At 45.6% G+C, this 24,018-nt stretch overlaps 1 protein-coding gene across 15 annotated transcripts in view; it reads left to right on the forward strand.

Annotated features, from left to right (window-relative positions):
• NFIA (nuclear factor I A) overlaps positions 1-24,018 on the forward strand; it is a 358,619-nt gene that overhangs the window by 104,627 nt on the left and 229,974 nt on the right. For 7 of the 15 annotated variants that reach the window (XM_069861900.1, XM_069861899.1, XM_069861898.1 and 4 more), the window contains exon 2: positions 7,665-8,196. In XM_069861900.1, the coding sequence (XP_069718001.1) occupies positions 7,665-8,196 (532 nt within the window). Of the gene's footprint in view, positions 1-1,925; positions 2,309-7,664; positions 8,197-24,018 lie in introns of those variants that run through there. The other 8 variants (XM_069861905.1, XM_069861907.1, XM_069861910.1 and 5 more) reach the window with 5 other exon arrangements.

The raw sequence follows: 24,018 nt of genomic DNA on the forward strand, positions 1-24,018 counted from the left end.
ACCCGCCCGGCGGAGCGCTGGGAGGCGGCGGCAGCGCAAATCAGCCCCTAAACCTCCGGGAACGAGCCCAAACCCTCCACCGGCGGCGGCAATTGGCTGCGGCTTTATTCTCTTCCGGGTTCCCAACGGCTGCGACTTTATTTTAGCTATAAAAGAAAAAAAAAATCGCGAAAAAATAAATTAAAAAAAAAAACAACAAAAAAAAGTGTCAACAACCGGAGCCAAGCGCCTGCGCCCCAGCAAGTTTCTCACGTACTCTTTATACCTGCCCATGGTACGTGGCGCCTCTTAAAACTTCTCGGGGTTTGGTATTATCTCGGTTTGTTTGGTTTTTTTTATTATTATTATTATTCCCCCTCTTTTTTTTTTTTTTGCAATTTTTTTTTTCCCAGGGATTTCAGAAAACCGCTGAGCTTGACAGATTCTCCGCGCTCCCCCCACCCCTTCCCCTTCCTCCTCCTCCTCCTCCTCCTCCTCCCTCCGCCCCCTCCTCCCCGTTACGTGCGCGCCGGCTCCGTGCGCGCGGTCCGGAGCGGCCGCGGCCGCGCACAAAGAGCCGCGGCCGGGGGCGCGCGGGGGGCGGGCGGCGGCCAATGGGAGCGGCGGGGCCGGTGACGCTCCCGAGCGCTGCGACGTTTGAACATCCCCGGGTTGGGGGGGGGGGGAGGGGGAGGAGCCACGCTGGGCTTCGATTTTTTTTTTTCCTCCTTTTTTTTTATTTATTTATTATTTCCCCCCTCCCCTTTTCCGCTGAAGTTGGCGGCGCCCCGCGGGGATGGAGCCGCAGAAACCTCCGGATTTAGCACCCAAAAAAAAAAAAAAAAAGAAAAGAAAAAGGGGAAAGGAAGGGAAAAAAAAGCTTCAGCTTTTTTTTCCCTTCCTTTCCCCTTTTTCTTTTTTTTTTTTTTAATTTATGTTGTAAACCATGCTGAGTTGGGAAAAAAATAACTTGCGCGCTGAAAAAGACCACGGGGGTTTATCTCTCGTCGTCCCCTTCCCCTTTTTTAGAGAGGGGAGCGGCTTACGCGGGTGCGGAGGGGCTGCGCTTGCCCGCAGCCCCAGCCTAGAGGGCGCAGGCAGCCGTCCCGCGGCCGAAAGTCTCTCGGAGGGCGCCAAAAGTTGCTGCAAACCGCAAAAGGTTGAGCTGGGTGCAGCGCGGGGGGGGCGCGGAGAGGAGCGCAAAGCCTTCCCCCCCCCCCGCCAGCCTCTCAAAGGAGCTGCGGGGTTTTTTTTCTTTTCTTCTCCGTGTCTCCCGCTGGTGGGATTTTTCCCTGCGTTGCGTGTCCCCCCATAACTGCGCGTGGGTCCCCTAAACCTCGGGGAAAAAAAAAAAAACAACCCCAAAACGCTGTTCCCAGAGGGAGGGAGCTGGAAAACACACCCGGGACACCCTGCGAGTCCCCACGAGCTGGAGAACATCCAAACCCCAAACCCAAACGCTGCCGGTGCCAAAACGACGCGCTGGAGAAGGGGCAGGAGGCGCGGGTGGATTTTTTAATTATAAGCGCTTCACTTTTAAGAGGAGAGATTTCACTAAGGGGGGTGCGGTGCAGAGAAATTTATGTGTCGCTATTTTTTTTTATTATTATTATTATTTTAAAGCGGTTATTTTTTTTTTTTTTTCCCCGAGTGGCATGAAGTGCCCGATCTCAAATGACAAGTGCCAGAGGGGATGGGGAAAGTTGCGAACGCAGCGCCGGGAAATAAAAAAAAAAAAAAATAAAAAAAAATTAAAAAGACCAAAACACGCATCCCACACACACAAAAAAAAAAAAAAAAAAAAGGGGAAAGAAGCAAACTTGGCTCTGCGGAGCGGTCCCTGCGCGGCCGGGCGCGCTGCGGGGCGGAGGGAGGCGGCGGCGCCGCAGCCCCCTCCCCGCCCCTCCCCGCCCCCGCGGGCGGCGCGGAGCGGAGCGGGGCGGGCGGCGCAGGGCGGGCGGCGCGGAGCGGGGCCGCGGCGGCGGAGGGGCGCGCAGCGAGCGCGATGCCTTTAACGGCGCGCGGGGCAGGCGTGCCGAGCGCCTAGTGCGGGAAAGTCGAGGCGGGGTTAAAGTTCAGCTCATGGAGCGGCTCCGCGCTGGCTGCAGTTTGGCAGAGTTGGAAATGTGAAAGCAAGAAGCAGGCTCGGGGCTCCCCCTCCTCTCCTCTCTCTCTCTCTCCCTCTCTCTCTCTCTCTCTCTCTCTTTTTTCCCCTCCTCTCTCTCCCTCTCCCTCTCTCTCTCTCCCCCTCTCTCTCTCCCCGCACACGCACACCTCCAAACCGCAGCCCCCCGCAGCAGTCATGTATTCTCCGCTCTGTCTCACCCAGGTAAGCGGCTGCGGGGCGCGGGGGGCGCGCCGGGAAGGGGCAGCGGCGCGGCTCGCCCCAACTAACTTTGTTGCCTTTCGCTCCTCGCATCCCACCCCCCCCCCCCCTTCCGCCCCCCCCCTTTTTTTTTTTTTATATCCTTTCTCCCCCCGCACGGCCATTTGTGTCGGCACATGGCTAATGGCGCCTACTTATTAATGGTTTAATTAATGGGGGGGGGTGCGCGGTGGCGGAGCGGCGGGACACCCCGCGCGGCCCCGCCGTGCTTGGTCATCCGCGATCGATGCCGGCGCCGCTCGCTCCGCGCCCCGGGCAGCGCCGCCGCGGCTTCCCCCGCGCCGGGTTACGCGCGGTGCGGGGCGGGGGGAGGGACGCGGGGACACCCGGAGAGCGGGCTCGGTCCCGCCGGCTCCGCGCTTCCCTCCGCACCCGCGCGGCCCCGCGCCGGGGGAGGACGCGGCGCCCGCAAACTTGTCCGTCCGGAGTGCGTCTGTGTGTCCGTGTGTCCGTCCCCCAGCGCGGATCGGGCCCCCCCGCGCCACCCCGCGCAACTTTCGGTGCCGGGACGCGGGGAGGGGGGGAGGCGCCCCGCGGAGCCCCCGAGCTGCGCGGCCGCGGAGCGCGGCCCCCCCCGCCCCGCACGCCGCTGCGGGACGCGAAATTACACACCTTCAATTAGCAGGATATAATGGTTTAACGAGGAAATGCTTTGTGGTGGACTCAAACCCCAGATTATTTCCTCCTGCAGGAGATTTTGACTACGTTATTCTTATTAATTTAATTTGAATATTTTTTTTCTCCCGGTGAGAAAGCCTCTCTGGGCTCTTTCCGTCGAGAAAAAGGCGAGGGAATGCAGAGAGAGGGGAGGCAGCTTCCCAGGCAGCTTGAAGAGCTGCAAAAGTTTCCGTCCCTTCTCTCACCGGGGTCCCCCTTCTCCTTCTCCAGCCTCCCCCAAATTTCTGGGTGCCTGGGGAGGAGCAGCCAGGCTGGCGAAGGCACCGACTCCACCGGCATAGAAACCGTGCGCTTGATTAAAGAACGGGAGCGCAGGGAGTTTGCAGAGGACGCGGGATGCGACTCCGTGCGTCGCCTTGGCCAAAGTTTGTGCCTCTTAATTCAACTCTGAAAAAATCCCCGCGTTGTGTCAGTTCTACTTCTGCAGGACACGCTCCTCGCGGGGCCAGGGACGCTCGCATCGCCTTGCAGCTGCACGTGGAGCTTCTTGGGTTTAGTAGGCCCAGTGGCACATGAAGGAGAGAAAATAAATCCATGGGCCGGTTGCTCCTATCCTGGTGTTGTGTCGTCTGTGTGTGTGTGTCCCCAGTTCTTCTTAATTAAAAAAAAAAAAAAAAAAGTAAAAAAGAAAAAAGCTCGTCTCTGCGCTTTTGCTCAGTTGTGAAAATCTTGCATTCTTGTTGCACGTTTGGAAAAGTAACGTGAGGATTAGAGGCCTCCTGACGAATTCTTCCCTCCGAAGTATCAATTAGGTGTTTCTGTCATTTTCTGTAAAAAAGGAGGTGAGCCCAGAGCGATCAATTATCCTATTTTTCATTTCAGGAGCTTTTATTGATACAAATTGCAGGACAGAGATTTTGTTTTTCATTTTTCTTTCTTTTTTTTTTTTTGTCTTAAGTTTTGGTTCAGGTTTAAAGGGAAGCTTTGGAAAGTGGGTTAGAAAAGGAAAACAAACAGATACCCTAGTTATGAGCGGATTTATCCAAGCATTGTAGCTGGAATGGCACGAGCATTTTGTATCATCTGTCAGGAAAAACCTAAACATCGTTCCATGTGCAGATCTGGGGAAGATCTGGGAAATAGTTGGGGAACACATGCACATCTCCTAATAGATTTACAAGCAAGTGGATTGTAAAAATATTAACAAGGATGGCTGTAGCTGGCTTAATTTCAAAGACAGCAGCAGAAATATTGTTTCAAAAGTCTCCTTTACAGTGTTACATTATTGCTGGTGCCTTTGGGTCAGGTTTTGGGGCTCTCTTTGTCATGGTTTGTTGTGGCTTTTTGAGTAATTTTTTTTTTTACACCTTTCAGAAGAGCAATACAGAACTCTGCGGCCCAAATTGTAGGTGCTTAGAAACAGGCTGCTCTCCGAAGAGCTGTATCCTCAAACTTTGGAGAGTATGCTATGAAAAAAACCCCAACTTACTTTGTATTCTTGCTTTCCTACCTTCCTAATGCCTTTTATTTTTAGGCAACCCATCAAACGCCGACGAGGGAAAGCAAACATCTTTGACAAATACTTTGAAAGTTTCCTTTAAAGTGAACTTGGGGAAAGGCGAAGATCATCTCCTTTTCCACCACTTACTTACAATCTCAATGTTGTGCAGCGAGGCTGCAGACAGGTCTGCACATCTGGTAGTACACTGACGCATTTCCAAAACTTTTCTTTTAGGAAGGGGAACTGTAATAACGCTGAAATAAATAATTGCACTATGCAGAAACTGGTCCCTTCCATCCCTGCTTCCAGCCCAGTTTTGTTTGATCAGTCCCGAGTGCTTTTATTTCCATTTCGCCTTTGCTGATACCTTGCCGCTAAGATTGGAGCAGTGCAATTTTATGGAGTGGCATGTTCACCAAGACAGTTTGAAAGTTGCTCTCTTTATGACTCATTAACCTTTTCTCCTTTACCCCATTTTGAAAAAACACATTGGAGTCTAATAGGGACGTGCACACCTCACGCGCTGAGCAGTGGTGCTTTTCATTTACTTCAGCCATGGACCCTGATTTTACACCAAAAAGCACTTTTTTTTTTTCTCTTCCCCTGAAGTCTTTTAAAGTGGGGTTGTTTTCTTTATTTCTTTATTTTTTTTTTCTTGGGTGTTGTTTTTACCTCCCCTTTCAGGTTCACATCGTAGAAATCAGCTTTAGCGCAGGTTAAAGTGACTCGCTCTTGGACAGCTTCCAGCGTCGAGCCAAAAAAGTCCCGACCACATGAGATCAAGCAGGACAAAGCGCTGCTCAAAGCAAAAAAGTTAAAATATTTCAGGATTTACCAAGACTTGTTTAGAAACTCGGCACGCTTGAAGCGCTCCCCTGGCTCATTGTGCGTCTGTCGAGCCTCTGCGGTGTGTACCTTCGCAGATAAACTTCCACTTGACAAAAGGCCTTTTTTTCCTTCCCTCTCCCTGAGCGGGGAAGGGGACAGACAGGAGGGATCAGAAGGAAGGGTTTATTATCATTAATAGCTTGTAGGGACCTGCAGTTTTCATTTATTATTTTTTTTCTCTCCCTCCCCCCCTCCTCCTCCCCGTGTGTGCATTTTGTGGTGAGTGAGAGCAGCTCCATGTGCTGGGATTGTGCCTCCTCTCACTTTTTGAATCTGCCGACTGCAAACTCACAGCAATCTTTTTTTCTTTTTTTTTTTTTATTAAACTTTATTGAAATTTGAAACTATGATCTTTTCCAGTAGAGAAGGGGTGCGGGGTGGGGGCAAAAAGAGGAATGTGCCAGTCACTGGAGTGATTTATTTTATTTTACCTGCTTATATTTTAATAATCATTGTGATTACTGCTGCTTTACTGTAATGAAATATACTGTGCCGCTTTGCGTAGTTTTTAGCAATCTGTGTTTAAAATAAATAATAAATGCTGTGGTATTACCTATAGATTTAAGTATTTACAATTCAGGGGCCACTCAGAATAAGAGCAATGAAAGCTTTTGGGAAGTCAGCGGAAGGTCTTGAATTACGACAGGATTTTGCTGATAAATATTTCTACTATTGATTTCTCATTTTTTTTCCTAATTTTTTTAAAAGGAAATGCAAGTTGAAATAAGGTGTTGAAAGGACATAAAATGTGTGTTTTAATAACAATATTTGCATGACCTGAAATGATTTGGGTAGGAAGTGTACTCCATGGGAAAATTAAAAAAAAAAAAGTTAGTTAATCTGAAAAATCCCCAACGTGGTTGCCTTGGAAGGGTCAGCAGCGGGTGGTTTTTCCCATGCTGGGGGAACGTAGCACAAATTACTTTATTTTTACCTCCTGGAGGGCCCAATTCTGAGATGAGAGAAGGAAGAACTCAGCCCTTGGAAGCAGGGATGCCCCCAGCACACAGTGCTCGATCAGGCCCCCACAGGCTATGTACATTTTTACGTGCAGTCTGGAGTCCGATCATTCGTTTATTCAGAGGAAAACAAAAAGCATCGGCCCACTGTATTATAATATGTTTTGATCTCTCTGGTTAACTTATGTAGTACTTTTTTGGGGGGGGGGGAGGAGAATAATTTTTTTATTTTTTTTTTTTTACAAAATTTTAGGGATCTTTCTTGCTTTTTTTTTATTGTGAGTGTAATTTTATTCATGATTATTTTTGTGCCAAGAAAGAGGGGTGATCTTTAACTCATCATTAGACAAAGCAAGCAGTATCTCTGGATGGCCAAACTAACTTTTCAAGTAGGCATTTCTTTTAAATACATGAAAATAAGACACAGCGTTTAAAGAAATAATAAATATTTTTTTTGCATATTTGCGCAAGTTTTCCGTTACTAAGGTTTTTTGTGCATATTTGCACAAGGTTTTCCGTTACTGCTTTTTTTCAAATTTTCCCCATTTTATTTTATAGAAAGGCTTACAGTTTGACTTGTCCTATAGGCCAGAATAAAAAATATTTTTTTTTACTAACTATAAACAAAACTTTTTTAAAATAAAAATTGTTAGACTTGCTTTTTCTAAGGTTTTAGTGTTAGTTATTGTGCACGCGGGATAAATCAGCTGCGTTACCTTCTACTCCCTGCACCGTTTAGGAAAACCAGCCTTCATTGTATTTGTATGTGCAGCTGTATTGGCATTTTACTATACTGCCTGCTGCTATTTCCAAATATATCTTAGGGAAAGTTTTACTATACTTTAGACTTCCCCATACAAACATTGATTGGCATCCAAATGTTTAAGATTTGCCAAATTGGCGGGCATACGCTGGCTACACCGCAAGCAGCGGGGTCAGGGAGAGAGCAAAGGGAGATACGCGCTCCGCAAGTGGACGCACAGCCGAGGTTTTAACTTTTAACTTGCACCCCCCTTTTTTTTCCAAAGATATTTGGAGTCTGGGGCGAGGGCCCCTTCGTTGCCCCGTCTCAACGTGGGTGCGTGTTTGAAGTTGGACCCTGTTTTCAGGGAGTGGAGGTTTTGTGTCGGTGTGAGGTGAAGCGGGGCTGCGGCAGTGGTGGGGTCGGGATCAATCGGAGACAGGTACAAGTCCTGCAGCGCATAAAATACATAAGCACCCTCCTAATTCTCCCTGTCCTGGCCAGCCTTAGCGCCTCCGGCAAACGCCCCATTTCTGGAAGCTTTTTGTTTATGGTTTCGGTGACATCTCCCCTTCTCTCTGACTTTTTCAGGATGAATTTCATCCCTTCATTGAAGCACTTCTGCCTCACGTCCGAGCGTTTGCATACACATGGTTCAACCTGCAAGCCCGAAAAAGAAAATACTTCAAAAAACATGAAAAACGCATGTCAAAAGAGGAAGAGAGAGCTGTGAAGGATGAACTGCTAAGTGAAAAACCCGAGGTAAAGCAAAAATGGGCATCCAGACTTCTGGCAAAGCTCCGGAAAGATATCAGGCCTGAATTTCGGGAGGATTTTGTTCTCACAGTCACAGGAAAAAAGCCTCCGTGTTGCGTTCTTTCCAATCCAGACCAGAAGGGCAAGATGAGAAGAATTGACTGCCTTCGCCAGGCAGATAAGGTCTGGAGGTTGGACCTTGTTATGGTGATTTTATTTAAAGGTATTCCGCTCGAAAGTACTGATGGCGAGCGCCTTGTAAAGTCCCCACAGTGCTCTAACCCCGGGCTGTGCGTACAGCCCCACCATATAGGAGTTTCTGTTAAGGAACTCGATTTATATTTGGCATACTTTGTGCACGCAGCAGGTAAGTGCCTTTCTATACCACCTTCAACTTTTCGGTTTGTCTCCGTGCCAGGTGCCGTGGCCTGGTGGCGGCTGGGGTGGGAACGGGGGACATCGGTTGTTGCTTTCCCGGGGCATCAAAGGGAGTGCCAAAACTCCCCCTTCCTTTTTTTTTTTTTTTTTTTAATGGGCTTTTAAGGTGCAGCTGTGTAAAAGCGGCTCTCATTTTCCTGGGGCTAGCAGCGTTTCGGGCATCCTTCACAGGTGTTATCCTAAATGTTGTTCTAGGAGGGATTGCAGCTGGAGGCGGCTTTCTTTATCTGCTTTCCCCTAAAATCAGGATAGATTGTAATTTAAAAAAATAAATAAATAAAGTTTACATACGTTATGCACAAAGTAGTCTGAGAGGACTAGAAGTGCCCGAGGCCCATGGATGAGGAGTGCCAGGTATCCATACACCATGGGGATGGGAAGTATGAGTCCCAGAGGACTGGGCTCAGAACGAACGGAGAAGACGGTCCCTCAGTAGTAAACCTAGCTGTCAGGTCTGGGTGGCTACAGTACAAAACCCCGGGTAGTCCTGTTTTGAAGCGGGGGAGGAAGGCATTGAAAGCCGATGAAATATCACAATTCATACACTTAGAAGCTGAGCAAGTCTTGAAACAAATTTGTGGTTTGATAATACTCTGCTTAGGGGGGACTGAGATGTTTTTGCATGTGATGAAATCGACAATCTTGGGATCTCTAACTCCAGCGAAAAGTACACCCTGCCCGCGGAGTGACTCGGTGTGCTCACAGAATGGGTAGTAGGTTGCCTGGATAAAACAATATGCTATTGTAGTTCTCCTTGGTGATTATATTGCAGAAAAATGCGTGCGCGTGAAGTGCCAGGGCCCTGTTTTTCACATATCGTATGCACAGGTCCCCCTGGGTTTCAGCCTGAATTGTGAGTTGAGGGGCTGGACAGGCTGGAAGAAAGAGGAGCAGAGAGGAGAGGAATCATATTAGTCGAAACTGCTTCTACATAGATATATATTGGTAAGAAAACTGAGGAAGTTACAGCAGTGGGAGACTGCAACCTTCTTTTGGAGAGGCTCGCAGAAAGTTTTGACTACCCAAAAGTTTTTCTGTAGTGAGTCCCTGCAGTGCTTGTTGCAATAGACAGTGTCGCCGCTGTGATTTTATGGGTACGATCCTGGTTCAGAAATAACTTTGGAGTATCCTAATGGCATTTCCTATAGATAAGCTGTGAAATTTACTTTGCACTTCGTTGTGCTGTGGTAAATCCCATTGTACATTTAAAGCAAAGGAGAGGTAGGCAAATATTGTGGAAAATGATTTATTTACTCTGCAGTTTATTATGGGGCACAGTGAAGGAAGGATTAACAATTAATGGCTAACCAAAGGGAGATTGGAACTGGAGCGTCATGGGCCCCCTCCCACTCCATCACCAGCCCCAGGGAGACCAGGGGCTTGCATCGCTTTTGTCTGCCTTAGTTTACTTCTCCATACATCAATGCAGGGTGAGGTACTTAAAGTGGTTTGATATACACCCCCCAAACCCACCGTGTACTGCTGTACGGCACGCAGGTTTTTATTATTTAGATTTGTATATAGAGCGGTGCTGGTAAATACTGGTCCGTATTGCATTTCCTAAATGAAAAGCAGCCTTCTGTGGAGTGCAGAGTTGTTAGTAGAAACCAACAGTCTTGGTTTAACCTGCATGTAAGGTCACAGAAATGTAGAATGGGGAGAAAAGGACCGAACTCAGAGGCATAAGTACTCTGGAGAGCTTGAAGGCATCCTCTCCCCGTTGTAGCAGACAGGCAATAGACATTACAAAAGTTCAGTATTATGATTAGGGATATACCATCAGCACGCTGTTGGCAAACAGTGGCTTTGATAGCAAGCTCTTATTTATTTCTGCCTTCATTGTCAACAGGCAGCAACTGCACTAATTGTTCTTTGGACTAGGTGTTTGCCGTGGAAACTTTGCGCAAAGCTTAGGCTCTGTTTTTTGGGTTAGATTCACGGTTTTGTGTAAGCAGTAACACGCTTGTACAGACCTCACCGCTTCGTGTTTTCAGCCGTTGTTTGCTGATTGCACGCATCGCATTGTGCTCTTAATGCAGTAGCTTGTGCTGGCGTATTCCCTGCTAAACCTCACCAGGGAGGGGGACAAAAATCATTTTTAGGAAGCGCAGGGGGGAGTCGCTGCCTGTGTCACTTCACAGAGGTGTACCAAAAGCCCCGCGTATAGGCTACCTTTTTTTTCTCCCTTTTTTCCCATTTTTTCCTCCCTCTAATGTATCCCAGCAGTCTTTGTTACACCTGAACATTGGCCAAGTTGACAGCCATTGGTTCCCGCAAACCCGCAGTAATGGCAGCTTGTGCCGGGTGCGCAACAGGAAAATTACAAAAGAAAAAAATTATTAAGGGTCCTTTGTCTCAAACTCCATCAGACCTCACTGCCCAAATGTACGGACCGCTTATTTAGGAGGAGGAAGTCACCAGTGCACATAGTACGTAGGCTGGTCCACTTACATATAGCGGATTTGACAAGCATCTGCTATAGTACAGAAGATTTGTAAACACTAAACAATGTTTTTACCTCCTTAAAAGTTTTGAGAAGTTGCCAGTATTGGCAGGAGGCACAGACTTTGAAACGTGCTTGAAGATATGTGCCAAAACCATTGTGACCTTTTCACCCATAGTGCTTGCTTCTCTTTTTCTTGGGTTTTTTTTTTGTTTTGTTTTTTTTTTTCCTACTCCTCATCTTCTTTTTCTGGGAGGGAGTATTCTCTTCCAAGATGCCCTTATTCGAGATGACTTCGGCAGTGAGATGTCCCTTTCCTTCTAAACATGTACGATAATTATTGTTTTGAATCTGCGCTTTTTCTTCAGTAGCAACCATCATCTGTAAGGGAACACATGTGCGCAGATTTAAATAGTGCTTCATACAAAGCTACTGAAATAAATTATTCTCTTTAACAACTGGCTAGAAAGAGAAAACAAAAATATGCAAATAAGCAAACTACATGTCATTTTCATTTAAAAAAAAAAAAAAGAAGAAAGAAAAAAGGAAAGGAATATCGGTGTTTTGCGAATTAGAAGTTGACCAAAAAATGTATTGAAATCTAGAGTATTGCTCTCAGTTTGCAGTTTCTAATCTGCTTAACTAAAAGCAGGCGGCGTTTTCGTACCCTGAACTTTGGTTTGCTTTTTAGTTTTCACTTATTAAGTGCTTGTATCAAATGACAAGTTGGAAACCATTGTGGCAAACCGTTTTCTTTGTGGGAGTTGAACAGTAAAGCTAATTTATGACCGGTCCTTTACCAGATGATCTGTATCAGAATCTACAATATACTAGGCACGTGGCAAGGTCACAATTTAAGTTGTTAAGGTCACAACCTTAGCCACCAGGCATTTGACCTTTTAGATAAAGTTAACCTTTGTTCATTAGTAAGCACTCAACCGAGAACTTTCTGGAGTTTTTTACTGCTTTGGAGTTCCCTCTGCTAATGTGATCAGATTGGAGAATAGATTCGCAATGGAAGTAGTTAAATTTTGTTGGAGGTCACAGCTTTTAGGGACTTCTCCATTGGATGAAGCTGGATGGCAGGCCAGGAGACAATGTTGCAATGTTCAAATTATTTTTTGGGTGGCCATCATTATGCGCTTCAGGCGAGAATTAAGCTAGCGAGGTGTTTTGACAGCGAACATCTTTTAAACTTTTAGAAGGATATTTAAAAATCCCAAATTTGAGAAAAATCTGGGGAGAGGGTTTTATTTACATGAGCTCATTTTTCTGTTCGTGTTTAGAATAAAAGCCAGTGAAGATGCGAGAAGTCAGCCTTATTTCTGCGACTGTGAAAATTTACTTAGCGTCTAAATGTGCTCTATAGCTAATTGCCTGGGCAACAGTATAAAGCACATGACCTTGAACTTTAAGAATTTTACGTTCCCATTGGCAGATGTAAAATATTTCTACTTGGACCACCACAAAGAGGCATTGATGGGAATAACCCAAAGACTGGTTAATGCAGAAAACGACTGCAGATAGCCACGATACCCGTGGAGGTAACTGGGGAGTCTGAAAGGTACATAAGGCTTTGCGCCATAATCTTTTAGTACAATTGGTATTGATTGTTGCTGCATTAATCCTGTTAATAGCCGCAGCCGGTTCGGCATGTTGCAGGGATGAGAGAGGTGTCCTGACAATACTGTACATCACCAAAAGAGCTGTCGCAGCATCTTGAACTCCTGATAGCTGCTTTGCAAAAGTGGAGTGTTCGATGGTGGAAACTATTGCCGCCTCATACAGAAGCACACACCATATTGTTTACTTAATTATGCCGTAGCGAAGGCTCATTTTTAATTATTTAGCTGACTTTCTCGCTTTGCTGTGATACCACATTTATTATTTAATTTAAAATCAAAAGAGCTGCTCTACTGTAAGTTTTTGATGCATTTTACTTTTGTTTTGGCTATGTTATTGTCATTCCTTCGTACAGTAATCCAGATAGCCGTGATATGCAGATTGGCCAGATGGTCATGTTAACAGATTGAGAACCCACTTCCCACTGCTAAAGAGCAGGTGTAAGATCAGTGGGCTTTTTTTTTTTATTTTTTTTTCTCCTTTCCTCCCAAGTTTCAACCAAAATGTTCTTTGACGGTCCATAATGGTAGTTAAAAAGGGGCACTTTTGAATTCAAATGTTGTTTGTTCTGTAGCGATAATACGTAAGATATGTGTCACTTTTACACTTATCTGAAGACTTCTAAAGCATCTGTGACATTCCCTCCGTCTATAAGTTTTTTGAAAATTTTCTTCCAACCCGTGGCTGTTCTAGCATACATCCAAAACAGTCCTTGAAGTTTTGTTTGCAGTGTTAATAGTCCCTGTGCATTTCCACAGACAGATTACATTTACTTTTACAAAAAAAACACTCAGACAGGTTTGCAGCAGGTATTTCACACACTCTCCCTACAAAGGGCTCCCTGCGCGCACCCAGGGGAACCTAAGCAGTTCAGGGTTCAGCTGAGATTTTAATGTTTGGGAGCTCATAGAGTAGTTGTGGTTTCTTTTCCTCCATTGATTTTTGTCACTATGACACATCTATAGTTTTAAAGAAGAAAGTGAAACAAAGATACCTCTCAGTATTTCTGCTCTCAAGAAATGCCAGGAGGATGCAGATTTTGCATTGCTTTAGCCTTATAAAAGGTGCCCATAAAAAGTTACTGGTTGGAGCCTGAGTTTATGGCTCAGTTGGGAGAGGTGGGGAAATGACAGCTACGGCTCCTTAACACCCCAAAATTCATGCACCCACCTATCATGGGCGTGTATGAAACACAGTGATCTACACACCCCGCATGGCACAGAGAGATACCTCGATCTGTTGATGCTCTCCACTTCAGGGAGCGGGACCTGCAGCCACGAGCAGGGCGGTAGCTGACAGAAGCAGGATTTAGGTGGGACAACTGCTCTCCCTGTGCAGTTGTAACTGAGCTGGTGAGTATCCGTGATAATTCAGATACTAACTGGTGCGGCACTTGGGACAGTCTGCTCTATCACGAACCTCTGGCAAGAGTTCAGTCATGTGGTTTAGCTTTCCTCTTTCTCCAGCAACAACAACAACAGCAACAACAAATAAACACTGGATAAAGATGTGTTTCATATGCCCAGGATGTTTTCCAGGTGATGGGTTCTACCGGTGTTAGGATGTGTTATTTCTATGCCTCCTTGCCCCGATGGGCTTTGAGGTACAGAGGTGGGAGAAGGCTTTGAATGGTAAGAAAGTTGCCCTATGCTGCTGGCCTGTCTACAAGCGACTGCACTTTTATATTTCCCTTCTTTTCCACCCAATGATGAATAGCATTAATTTAGATCTATTTAAGGCGAGTGTGGGAGAAACCACAATCTTTGTTGTGGTCACTGCTGTACACAGCGGGGCTGAATGTTTCTCTTGGTTGAGGCCTCAAAGCTGAATCCGGAGAACCCGAAACGTGTCAGCTTTTCAAACCCTTCAAAGAGACAGTAGAATCCTAATTGTTCATAAAAGCCACTATTTATTATTACAATTATGTATTTTATCCCCATTTGGATGTAAAGGAAAGGGCATCCCTTGTTTTCCATGCCTGGGGCTCCTTTGCAGCTGCTCCTCCTCCTCCCCTTAGTGCTTCGGGTTCATGCACCAGCCAAGGCTTTTGCAACCAGCAAACAAACCCTGTGCCGCTGCTCTGTAAACCCTCAATCCCTCCCCAAAAGGCTGCGCTTTGCTACACGCATCTCACAGTAGGACCCTCTGGGGCTTCGGGACTGTCCCAGCAGGACAGCTTCTGGGGCGTTCTCACTGGGAGCCATGGGTGCAGCTCTGCCTCCGCTCCCTTCCGCACAGGCAAGGGCTGGAGCTGCTGATTAAATTACAGGCTGTAAATTCAGGGGAAATTATTTTAGCCTCCTAACAGACCCTGAAGATTTCCTTACAACAGTGACGGCTTTTGGTAGATAAGAGTTGTTGTCAGACTAAAATTCATTTTAGTCACCTTGGTTTTTCTTTTCGTGTGATGTTCTCCGTTCATTTAATCCTTGGTTATTGTTGATTATCACCTGCATTATGGTAGACACCAAAAAGCCCAGCTTGGGTCAGCAAATGGGTCATGATATCTATGATGTCTGGGCAGTTTTGTCCCAGCAAATTCTTTGGGAGGTTGCAGTATTTTAAGCCTAATTGCAAGGGCAGCACCCCAGCCGACCCCCTCATCACAGTGTAATTAATTTTGAGGCGTTAACCGTGCATTTCTATATTTTCTGGAAGGATTTCTACCTAGCTTCTCTGTATGTCCCCACCGAGGGGATAGATGTGGGTGCGCAAGCTCAGCCTTGCACGTGGCGTCATCACGGCTCGGCATGTAGGAGGAGGACATGGCCCCCGTAGTGCAGGTGGATTCGGGCTGGATCCGTAGCCGCTGTCTGTAAAGTACATGAGGGCCTCCATTTTGTGTGCCAGACTCTCACGTGCGACTGCAAAATGGAGAGCTGCGCAGTTGAGTTCTGCCTATCGTGAAGCGAGTAGGCTTGCATTGCCCATGGTCCCTGCACTGCTGTGCTGCACACAGACCCACTGCAAGGCCCAGGGAGGAGTATCCTGGGCTTATACATCCATCAGTTCCTCCTAAGAGGGTCTTGGTCTCTTCCTCAGGTCCTTAATATCCACCTTCCTGGTCTGAGGGCTATCCCGGTGTCACGGCAAGCCAGCACGTTGGCTCTTGGGCTGGTGTGAAGGGCCCTGGGGAGTTCTCCCTCCTTCCCCACGGGCTTTAGTACACATCAGTGCCATTAGATTAGCGAGATAAAATCAAGACGGGTTTAATGACATGCTCTTCTGAAAGTTTCCTGGACTTCATTGTTCATAACTTGGACCTGAATCGGGTTATTTACACATGAGGATTAAAAAGCTGCAAACAACTGTGTGATTTTTAGGGCCTGAAAGCAATTAGCATATGTGGGTAGGAGGATATACTGCATGTCTGCGTTCCTCTAAAATATAAATCACAGTTATTTAATTATGTTTTGAGAGGGCAGATTTAAGGATATACTGCAAAATGCATTACCTATTATACCAACACGATAATCTTATTAACCTTGCTTTCTACTTTTTAATTTTATTGTGCACCCTGTTCAACTCTTATGATATCAAAAATAATTACTTGGAGAATACATGATGTCAGAGGTCTGATATGACATTTATCTTCACAAGTGTGGAGACGGCTATCGTGTGCTTTGAATAGCAGCACGGGAGGCATTAGGCAGGTTCACACCAGGGAAAGAAAGCGAAGATAGGTATCGTTTGATGCTATTTAATGTATATAAGTGTGTGTTTGCAGATTTGTGTTGTAGCCAAGGGCCAGCTTGACCACATTTGATGCAATCCAGCATCCACGGGCCTCCCACAGCAGAAAGACTGAATGTTTTACTTGCATGTGCCATACAACTCCCATAAGCGAGCCAATATTTCAGGGCAGCTCCGTGAATCCAGCCTCAGTTCCAGCTGGATCTCCTGTTAAATCCTGCGTTCTCCATCCAGTCTCTCCTCAGGGCAGCGCCTTTTTTATTTTATTTTTTTTTTAATCCATCTCTCCTAATGTTTGATGTGTGTTGATATTTCCCCCTTTATTTTGTGAGGGTGATGGGTGAGAGGAAACAAATGCCATAATAATATCCCTTTTCAGAAGAATATAGTTTAATTTTGTGTGTGTGTGCAGCAGCTGCCATTGGCAAGCTGTCGTCTTTGTTGCCATGGGCTTTTTTTTTTTTTGTTTTTTGCATGCGTGCCAGAACATGATTGGATGTTTCAGCATGTTCATGTTTTGGGGTGAGATATATCTGTAGTGAGGCACAAAATTATCATTGAGTTGGTGGGTGTCCAAGGCAGGGTTATTTGGCCAGGTGAGTTGGTTGTGCTGGAGGGGGTTGTGAGAGCCCGGTACGTGGTGGTTGTTTGGTTGATGACATAAAATTGTCTGGTCCTCTTGATTTTTTGATGAAGTAAAAAGGTTGTTTAAAGACATTACAGGAGGTTGTATTACCAAGGTCTCCTCTAGCAGGACATCCAGGAGGCACAGTGGGAAGCCCCTAGAGTTACCTAGGGGGGAGCGGTCAGTGGGTTTCTCCTGTCTATCTCACTTACCTGGTGCACATATCCCAGGTGTCCATCCCTGGTGTTCACTGACACCATGGGGAGTTGGACAGTGGCACCACTGAGTTTGTGTTGCCCGAGATCCAGTTGTATACAGGCTCTGATCAGGGCTTATGGTGCGTATGGGGATAGGGCACAGCTTCTGTGGGGTGTAAAACTAATGTGGCATCACCGATGAGAGCTGCAGGTGACAACAAATCCTCTGAACCTGCCACTGTCACGCTTAGCCCTGGTCACAGAGTTGTCGCTAGTGTTTTTCCTGCTCCTTGGTTTCATCCATTTGTCATATTCGTAATACACTCATGGCATCAGTATCTAAACAAAATCTAAACCGTCCTCAGTGCTGCACATCTCTCTTATTCCGGCTGCCGTCACCCACATTAAGTATGCTTGGACTCAATGATCTTAAAGGTCTTTTTCAACCTAAATTATTCTATGATTGCTAAGTAATACACGACGGGAAAGCAGGAGTGCCTTCAACCTGGGAAACCCACCACACGACTGTATTTGCAAACTCAGGAGAAATATTTTATTGGGAGGTGTCTCCCTACAGTCCCCTTAAGCTCAGACTAGTCCTAAACTGGAGCACCCGGAAAGGGGAAAGTTTGCAGGGCGAGCTCAGGCTCTGTGCATAGTCTACTCAAGGTTTCAGGAGAAAGAAAATACAAAGTACTGAATGTAAACTGTTGAGACGGTCTCATTCGTGTCATTTTGCAGCTTCAAATTTAGTCGTGTGTGTGAGGGACAGATAATGAGCTGTGTGAGCTTTGTATCTGTCTAACATTGCATCTGGCTAAGTTACCATTTCTGTGTTTAAAGTTGGTACATGCGTTACAAAATACCTTGTAGCGCACTGGAAGAACAGGGATGAACCCCTGTAAAGGTATCTAAAGACAAGTTAGTTAGTTGATACATTTATTGTCAAGTTGAAGACTTATTGAAGATTTTAATGCAGAGATACATTGTCAATCAGATTTCATCCTAAGGATATTCGTTCAAAATTTTGTCTGATCCTTTTACCCAATAAGGTTTTAAGTTGATATGGAAGAAAATGGCCAAATTCCCTGAGTGATGTTGGAAACTTAGGGTAAAATTTAAATTTAATTCAGTTCTTTTTTTTTCCCTTTTTCTTTTAAGGCAAAGTAGTTTCAAGTAAATCAGAAGAATGAATTCTTTGTATCAGGATGCTTTTCTAAAACCCAGCTATTGTTGGGATCCCTTTTAGGGAGGATAGCCACTGCAGTGCTTTTATTGTGTGATGACGAGGACTTTTCCTAAAGCAATGAGGACTTCATTAAAAATAGCCAACAAACCTATTTACATTTGCTTCCGTGTTATAAAGTAGTTGTCACGGAGCTAGAAAGTAAATCCTGCACGGTTCTATTTGAAAGCTTCACTAACAGCTGTGGGAAGATCAGCCTGGCTAGTGGCTGAGCCCTCGCAAGCACAGATATTGCTCGTAAAGTTGGGAAAAACACAGAGCAGTTGGGTAAATGTGGGAATTTTGTGATCAAGACCTTTTTTTTCGTGTAACACCCAGCCACGGAGCTCTGTGCACTTTGGGGACACCCACTGGCCTCTCAGAACTGCACCTTCAAGGTGTCTGTTCTTTGTAATGTGGATATCTGGGTGTGGTATATAGGCAAAATAGCATGCTCAGTGCCCACTTTAAACATGGGCATTGTCTCTTTTTCTGGTCAAAAGCTAGAGGTCAAAATTATGGTGGGAACTAAGAGTGGAGCTGTTGTTTTCTGCGTGCATGGTCTTAGTAATAAGCTCTAATGTGAAAAAGTGAGATGTCTCTCAGCAGTGAGCAGTCCCAGGGTGTGAAGCCGTTTGCTGGTGGGACAAGGATAGTATGTGCGGAGTCCCCGTCCTGACACAGAGCTTGGTTATCTGCTGCCATCCTGTGTGGGGAACCCGTCTAAGGACTATGAGCATGCTGCTAGCTGGGATTTGCACATCTCCCTGCATCACACTGAAGGATGCTGTGGACATTGCCCTGGAGAAAACAAGTTTATAGAGTTTTCATTCCTGAACATCCTGTTGATAGGGTAGGTTTTCCACGAGATCAGTTGCTGAGAAAGTCCTGCTTTTCTCCCCATTCCCAACTTGATCTCTCCCCACTATTGCCCTTTATAGGCGGCTTTGTTTGCCTGGGGCTTGGGACTGAGTTACCATTGGCTACTTGGTGCCTTCGTCCCTGCTGAGGGCCACGGAGCTTGTGCAGTCCAGCCTGGCTTGGAGTCGTGGCGATAGGGAAGGCATGAGCGTCGGCAGTGCAAAGTCAGGATGCATGGAGCATTTGGGAAGGGTGAAATGCCTCAGAGTTTGAAACTAAAATGGGAAGTTTCAGTCCACATGATTCTGAAACACATGGTAGTGGTATTTTTGAGTTGATAAGTGTACTTTGAAAGCCTCAAAAAACTTTCTTTGGTTGCACAAGCAGTATCTGATATTAATAATATTTCCTCTTTAAAGTTACATTGTTTTCTGAGCAGGCTTTGTCTACCTTGTAACTTCTCCAGGGAACTTTCCAGCTCTGCACTGGGTGTGCTGGGGCCTCTGGTGCAGCTCAAGGACGGGTCAGTGGTCATGGAGGCATTTACCATTTTAATTGCCTTCCTATACCGATTGCTGCGATGACCTGTTTGTTTGGATTATATCTCTTTTTCGTATTTAAAAAAAAGAAAACAAAGGAAGTACAGTGCTGTGCGCAGAACAGTTATTAAAAACAGTTGGGAAGCATATAAAAGGTACTGTTTGTGTGAGAAACGGGACAGCTGTGATGGTCTATTGGGAAAGTGTGTACAGATGGTGGTAGGGAGGGGAATGATGACTACATGGCTGATAAATGAAATACAAAAAGCATTAAATTGGTGATCTTTTTAAAGAGTACGTTTTTGGTTAGCATTTTTGGTGCATCATTAGGGCTCTTTGTCTGCCTCTCATTTAGCCAGGAAGTGCGACTGTCTTCGCACGTTTGTGGCTCTGATTTTGTTTACAAATAAGGAGTCTGTTTAATAAATCACATACCATGGAATTATTAAAAAAGATAATTAAGCACACGGTTTTCCCTACGTTGGGAATGGCGTGGGATTGTCCTAAAGACCTGACAATACTGCAAATTCAGTTGGGCTCAAATTAGTTATGGTAACATGTGGGATTTCCTGGAGCCTAAACAGATTTCTTTGTTTTGCAAGAAGTGGGACTGGCAGTGCGAGCCGGGTTCAAGGAGCAAGGCTTTGGTGTTCTGAAGCCATGGAAGGCAAATCACTCGGCATTTTTCTTTTATTTTAAATCAACTTAGTGTCCTGACGGTGGTGGCACCTGGTGACCAGTGCCTGCCCACAGTATCTGGGGGATGCTGGAGCTTCCACGGGATGCAGGGGCTCCTCTGTCTCCACAGGGGCCTCTTTCAGAGGAGGCGATGAAGGAAAGAGGGAGGGAGATAGCATCAGAGATGATTTTTTTCCCCCCTGTATTTTATAGGAGAGGGATCCCCCTGTTCCCATCTTTAGCAGAGCTTTATCACTTCCCTTATGATGGAGCTCATTTATTGGGGGCTAAAAGAAATTGAGGCAAAATCCGCACGTTTCTACACACTGTTATAATGCAGAGATGGTCCCTCAAATGCTTCAAACCTTGATGTGAAGAGGTTTTAAACTTATATGCAACATAATCCACCTACAGCATTTGGTCCAGTTTCTTGCTGAAATAATTCCCCATTTCCCTTCACCTTCCTTCTCACCCACCCGTTGCTTCGTGTTCCTGCTCATTGTTTCTGGGTGCCATCAATAGATAAAAGCACTTTCCTTAATAACAAATAGCCTTCAGTAATGCCGCGCCTTTCCGCAACCCAGCCCAGTGTCCAGCAGCCGGCCGTGTCATCGCCCTTCCCTCAGGGAACGTGGGCCACTGGCCACCTCAGCCCCGTGTCGGGGGTGGCTTCAGGTGCTGCAAAAAGGGGGTCTGTTGGACCTCCATAAGAAGAACCTACCCAGAGGAAATTTTTCTGAAGTTCTGTTGCTTGCAGGTTTATTGATACTCTGCATTTTGTTGATTTACAAACCTTTGAAAACTTCCAGCGTGCCTCTTTGGGGATTATTTGCTCTCCTAACATGGTATCACAAACTCCCTTTGTTACCAGGCTTGATGAACATGGTTTGCTGTACCTTATTTGGGGCCAAGTATATTTTTTCTGCATTTTCTTGAAATGTAGGGGAAAAAAAAAAGATTTTTAAAAGGTTTAATGTGAAGAAAATTTGCGACAACTTGATAGATTACTCGGGACTTCAGTGCAGTAATTGTACAAAGTACATTGCAACTTTTTTTTCACAGATGCAATGTATTAAATAGAACAATAGACAAAGAGACATATAGCAAGAGGACGGAGAGACCATCTTGGCCAACCTCTACAGATTTGTTCCAGAATTCAATTATTGAGTATCACAAAAACGTATTTATTGTAGTAACAATGTGTGTTTTCTTGGCTGGTCAGATTTCGAGTAATTTGTGGGGTTTTTGTACACCTTATCTATAAGCACTCTTCACCAAAACAGTCCATTTCATTTGTGGGGCAGGGCAAATGGACAATTCAGCCTTGAACTGAAGATGATTCCTTCTAATAAATGCTTTATTTTTATCAGAATGAATGCATACTCTCCTTTAGCTTCACTAGGTGAGTAAGCCTGAGAGATCTTTTAAGAGCTGCACTGGTGGGTAAATAGTGCAGAGATGCTGCTGCGATACATCATAGCATGGTACCAGTCCAGCTTTGGTCCTGGCATTGCAGACAGCTGCCTACAACACAGTCTCGTCAGCTGGAGAGTCAAGTGAGGATGTTTTAGAAACATGGAGGTCCTTCTCCGCGGTGCAGTACGTGCATTGCACAAGGCGTCGGCTTACCAAACCCAGTGATGGGAAGCCAGATTTCTCTGCCAGCTTGCACAAAACGTAGTTTTACCCACCGTCCCTGAGTCTCCGAGTTGCTCGGGCTGGGTGTGTGGGTCTCTTCCAGAGCCTCATCGGAGCGGCCGGGTGCAGAGTCCACCTGCAGTTATTCAGCCGCTATTTCAGTCTGTCCTTCGGGATGCGCTGCCAACCATGAGAGAGGGGACAGCAACAAAATATATGGCGTCTCTCAATACCGCCCTGAGCTTTGAAAGGAAAGGTTAATTCTTACTGAAGCAGTGATTTGTGTCTTTGATATGTTACCAATTTTACGCTCAAAAAAATAATTCTCTAATGATCAGAGTTGATGGGACAGCCCAGACATGTTGCACGGCTGTGATTTGCAACTTGTGTTTCCAAACCTTTATTTTAATATTTTTGCTGTAGAGGACCCAGTCCTGCCTGAAACAGAGGACCTGCAGATTCATTTGAGATCAGGTAGTGCCCAGCCCTGGAGCCAGAGCCCTGTCCCCAGCAGGGGCTGGGCAGAGCAGTGCTACTCCCATCAGCGGACTACAGGAAGGCAACGATTAAAAGTAGAAAGCTGTTAAGCAGTCAGGTTTTTATTATGCTTTAGTGTTTTGTTTAAGTCTGTTCTTAATTGGTTGATTAATGTAAGCGAAGTCCTTTTCTCCCCCACCATCTCTACAGATGGCAAATGGTAGGTCCCAACTGTCATTGTGCGCAAAAAAGGTTATGGTTCAAAGTCAGAGATACAGAGATACCACGATAATCAATCATAGGAACTTGTCTCACTGTGCCTGGCCAGGCAAAAGTTAGGCTTGATGGTAGTATTCCTTCCAAACCCATCCAAAGGAATTTCTTTATGTTTTTTTGGGGGAGGATGCATTGCTGCAAACTTCTTGCTGCCAGATCCGGGGCATTTCAATAAATCCAGGCAGAGCCGCAAGCGGCTGCAGTGCTGGTTAGTGTGGCCGGGGCTTTTCTTCCCCTCGGCATCCTGCTCCTTGGCAGGGTCTGTGCAAAAGCAGGAGGCGCAGCCTGTGAGCCTCATAGCTAAAAATGAGCCCAGAAGAAATGGGAGCATCGTGCCTGCTTTAGAGAATTACCTTCCAGCACATATCTTTTAAACTTTTTTTTTTTTTTTTTAATCTAACAGGATGATTTAATAAGGCTAACTTCCTTCTCAGGATGAAGCTTAGAATTATGTTTCTGGTATTGATCCATAAAGAGGATTTGCATTTTATTCATACTATAAAAGTGCTTTTAATGGAGACATCGCGGTAATTGAATTTATACTGTGTGTAACTATCGAAGTATCTTTTTAATTATTTTATGTTATGTAATACAATAACTAAATCTAAAGCCTGCAAAAGGGGATGGCTGTACTCTGTCCTTAGAAGTAACGTATATAGCTTTTAATATTCTAACGGTGGAATGCAGTTAAGGACATTCTTTATTTGAGGGGAAAAAAGACGGGGGGGGAGAGAGAGAGAGAGAGAGGAGAAAGATTTCATTACATTCAGCACAGTATGAGACTAAGTCAAAGTAGTTTTGCTAATTAAATTCAATTGCTATCCATTAGACCAATGGAATGAGATGAATCTACCATATAGCTGACACAGCACAGGTATGCAATTTGGCTAAATGGCCATTTCTGAACTGCAGCACGCCTTTCTCCACTCACTCGTTTTTCCAGACTCACAATTTCTGCACGGAGAGAAGGTGAGCAGCCCCCAACACCTCTCGGGGAGCACGGATGCGTGTTTAGATAGGCAGGCTCACCGGGCTGAATGCAAGCTGCTGATCAATTTAAAACCTACTGGAGGAAGTTCACAAAGCCTGAACGTGGTGGGGAGATAGATGCATGGGGGATTTTTTTCTGGGTTCATTTGTGGGTATTTTCCTCTCTCTGCCTGTGAGGCTGCCTGCAGTGGATTCCTCGTGTTGCACACGGCCACCTGCAGTTACTCTGAGAGCAAGTCCACATAAACCCATGAGTTACCAAAACGACTTGAAGTGTGGTAAGCAGGGTACATTTGCCGGCGTTTTGGCATAATGTACTACTTATTCAGATTTTGTATGTCAGACAGAGAAGTCTCCTACCCCAGTGAAATGACAAGAATACCTCTCAAGCATTGGCGAAGGCAAAATTTTGGCAGCCAGCAAGCCTGCAATGCTGCTGAGCACACAGATTTACACTTCCTGCCAAGATTAAAACGGGCTAAACCC

This window comes from Phaenicophaeus curvirostris, chromosome 8, assembly GCF_032191515.1.
Source record: "Phaenicophaeus curvirostris isolate KB17595 chromosome 8, BPBGC_Pcur_1.0, whole genome shotgun sequence".
NCBI classification, from domain to species: Eukaryota; Metazoa; Chordata; class Aves; order Cuculiformes; family Cuculidae; genus Phaenicophaeus; species Phaenicophaeus curvirostris.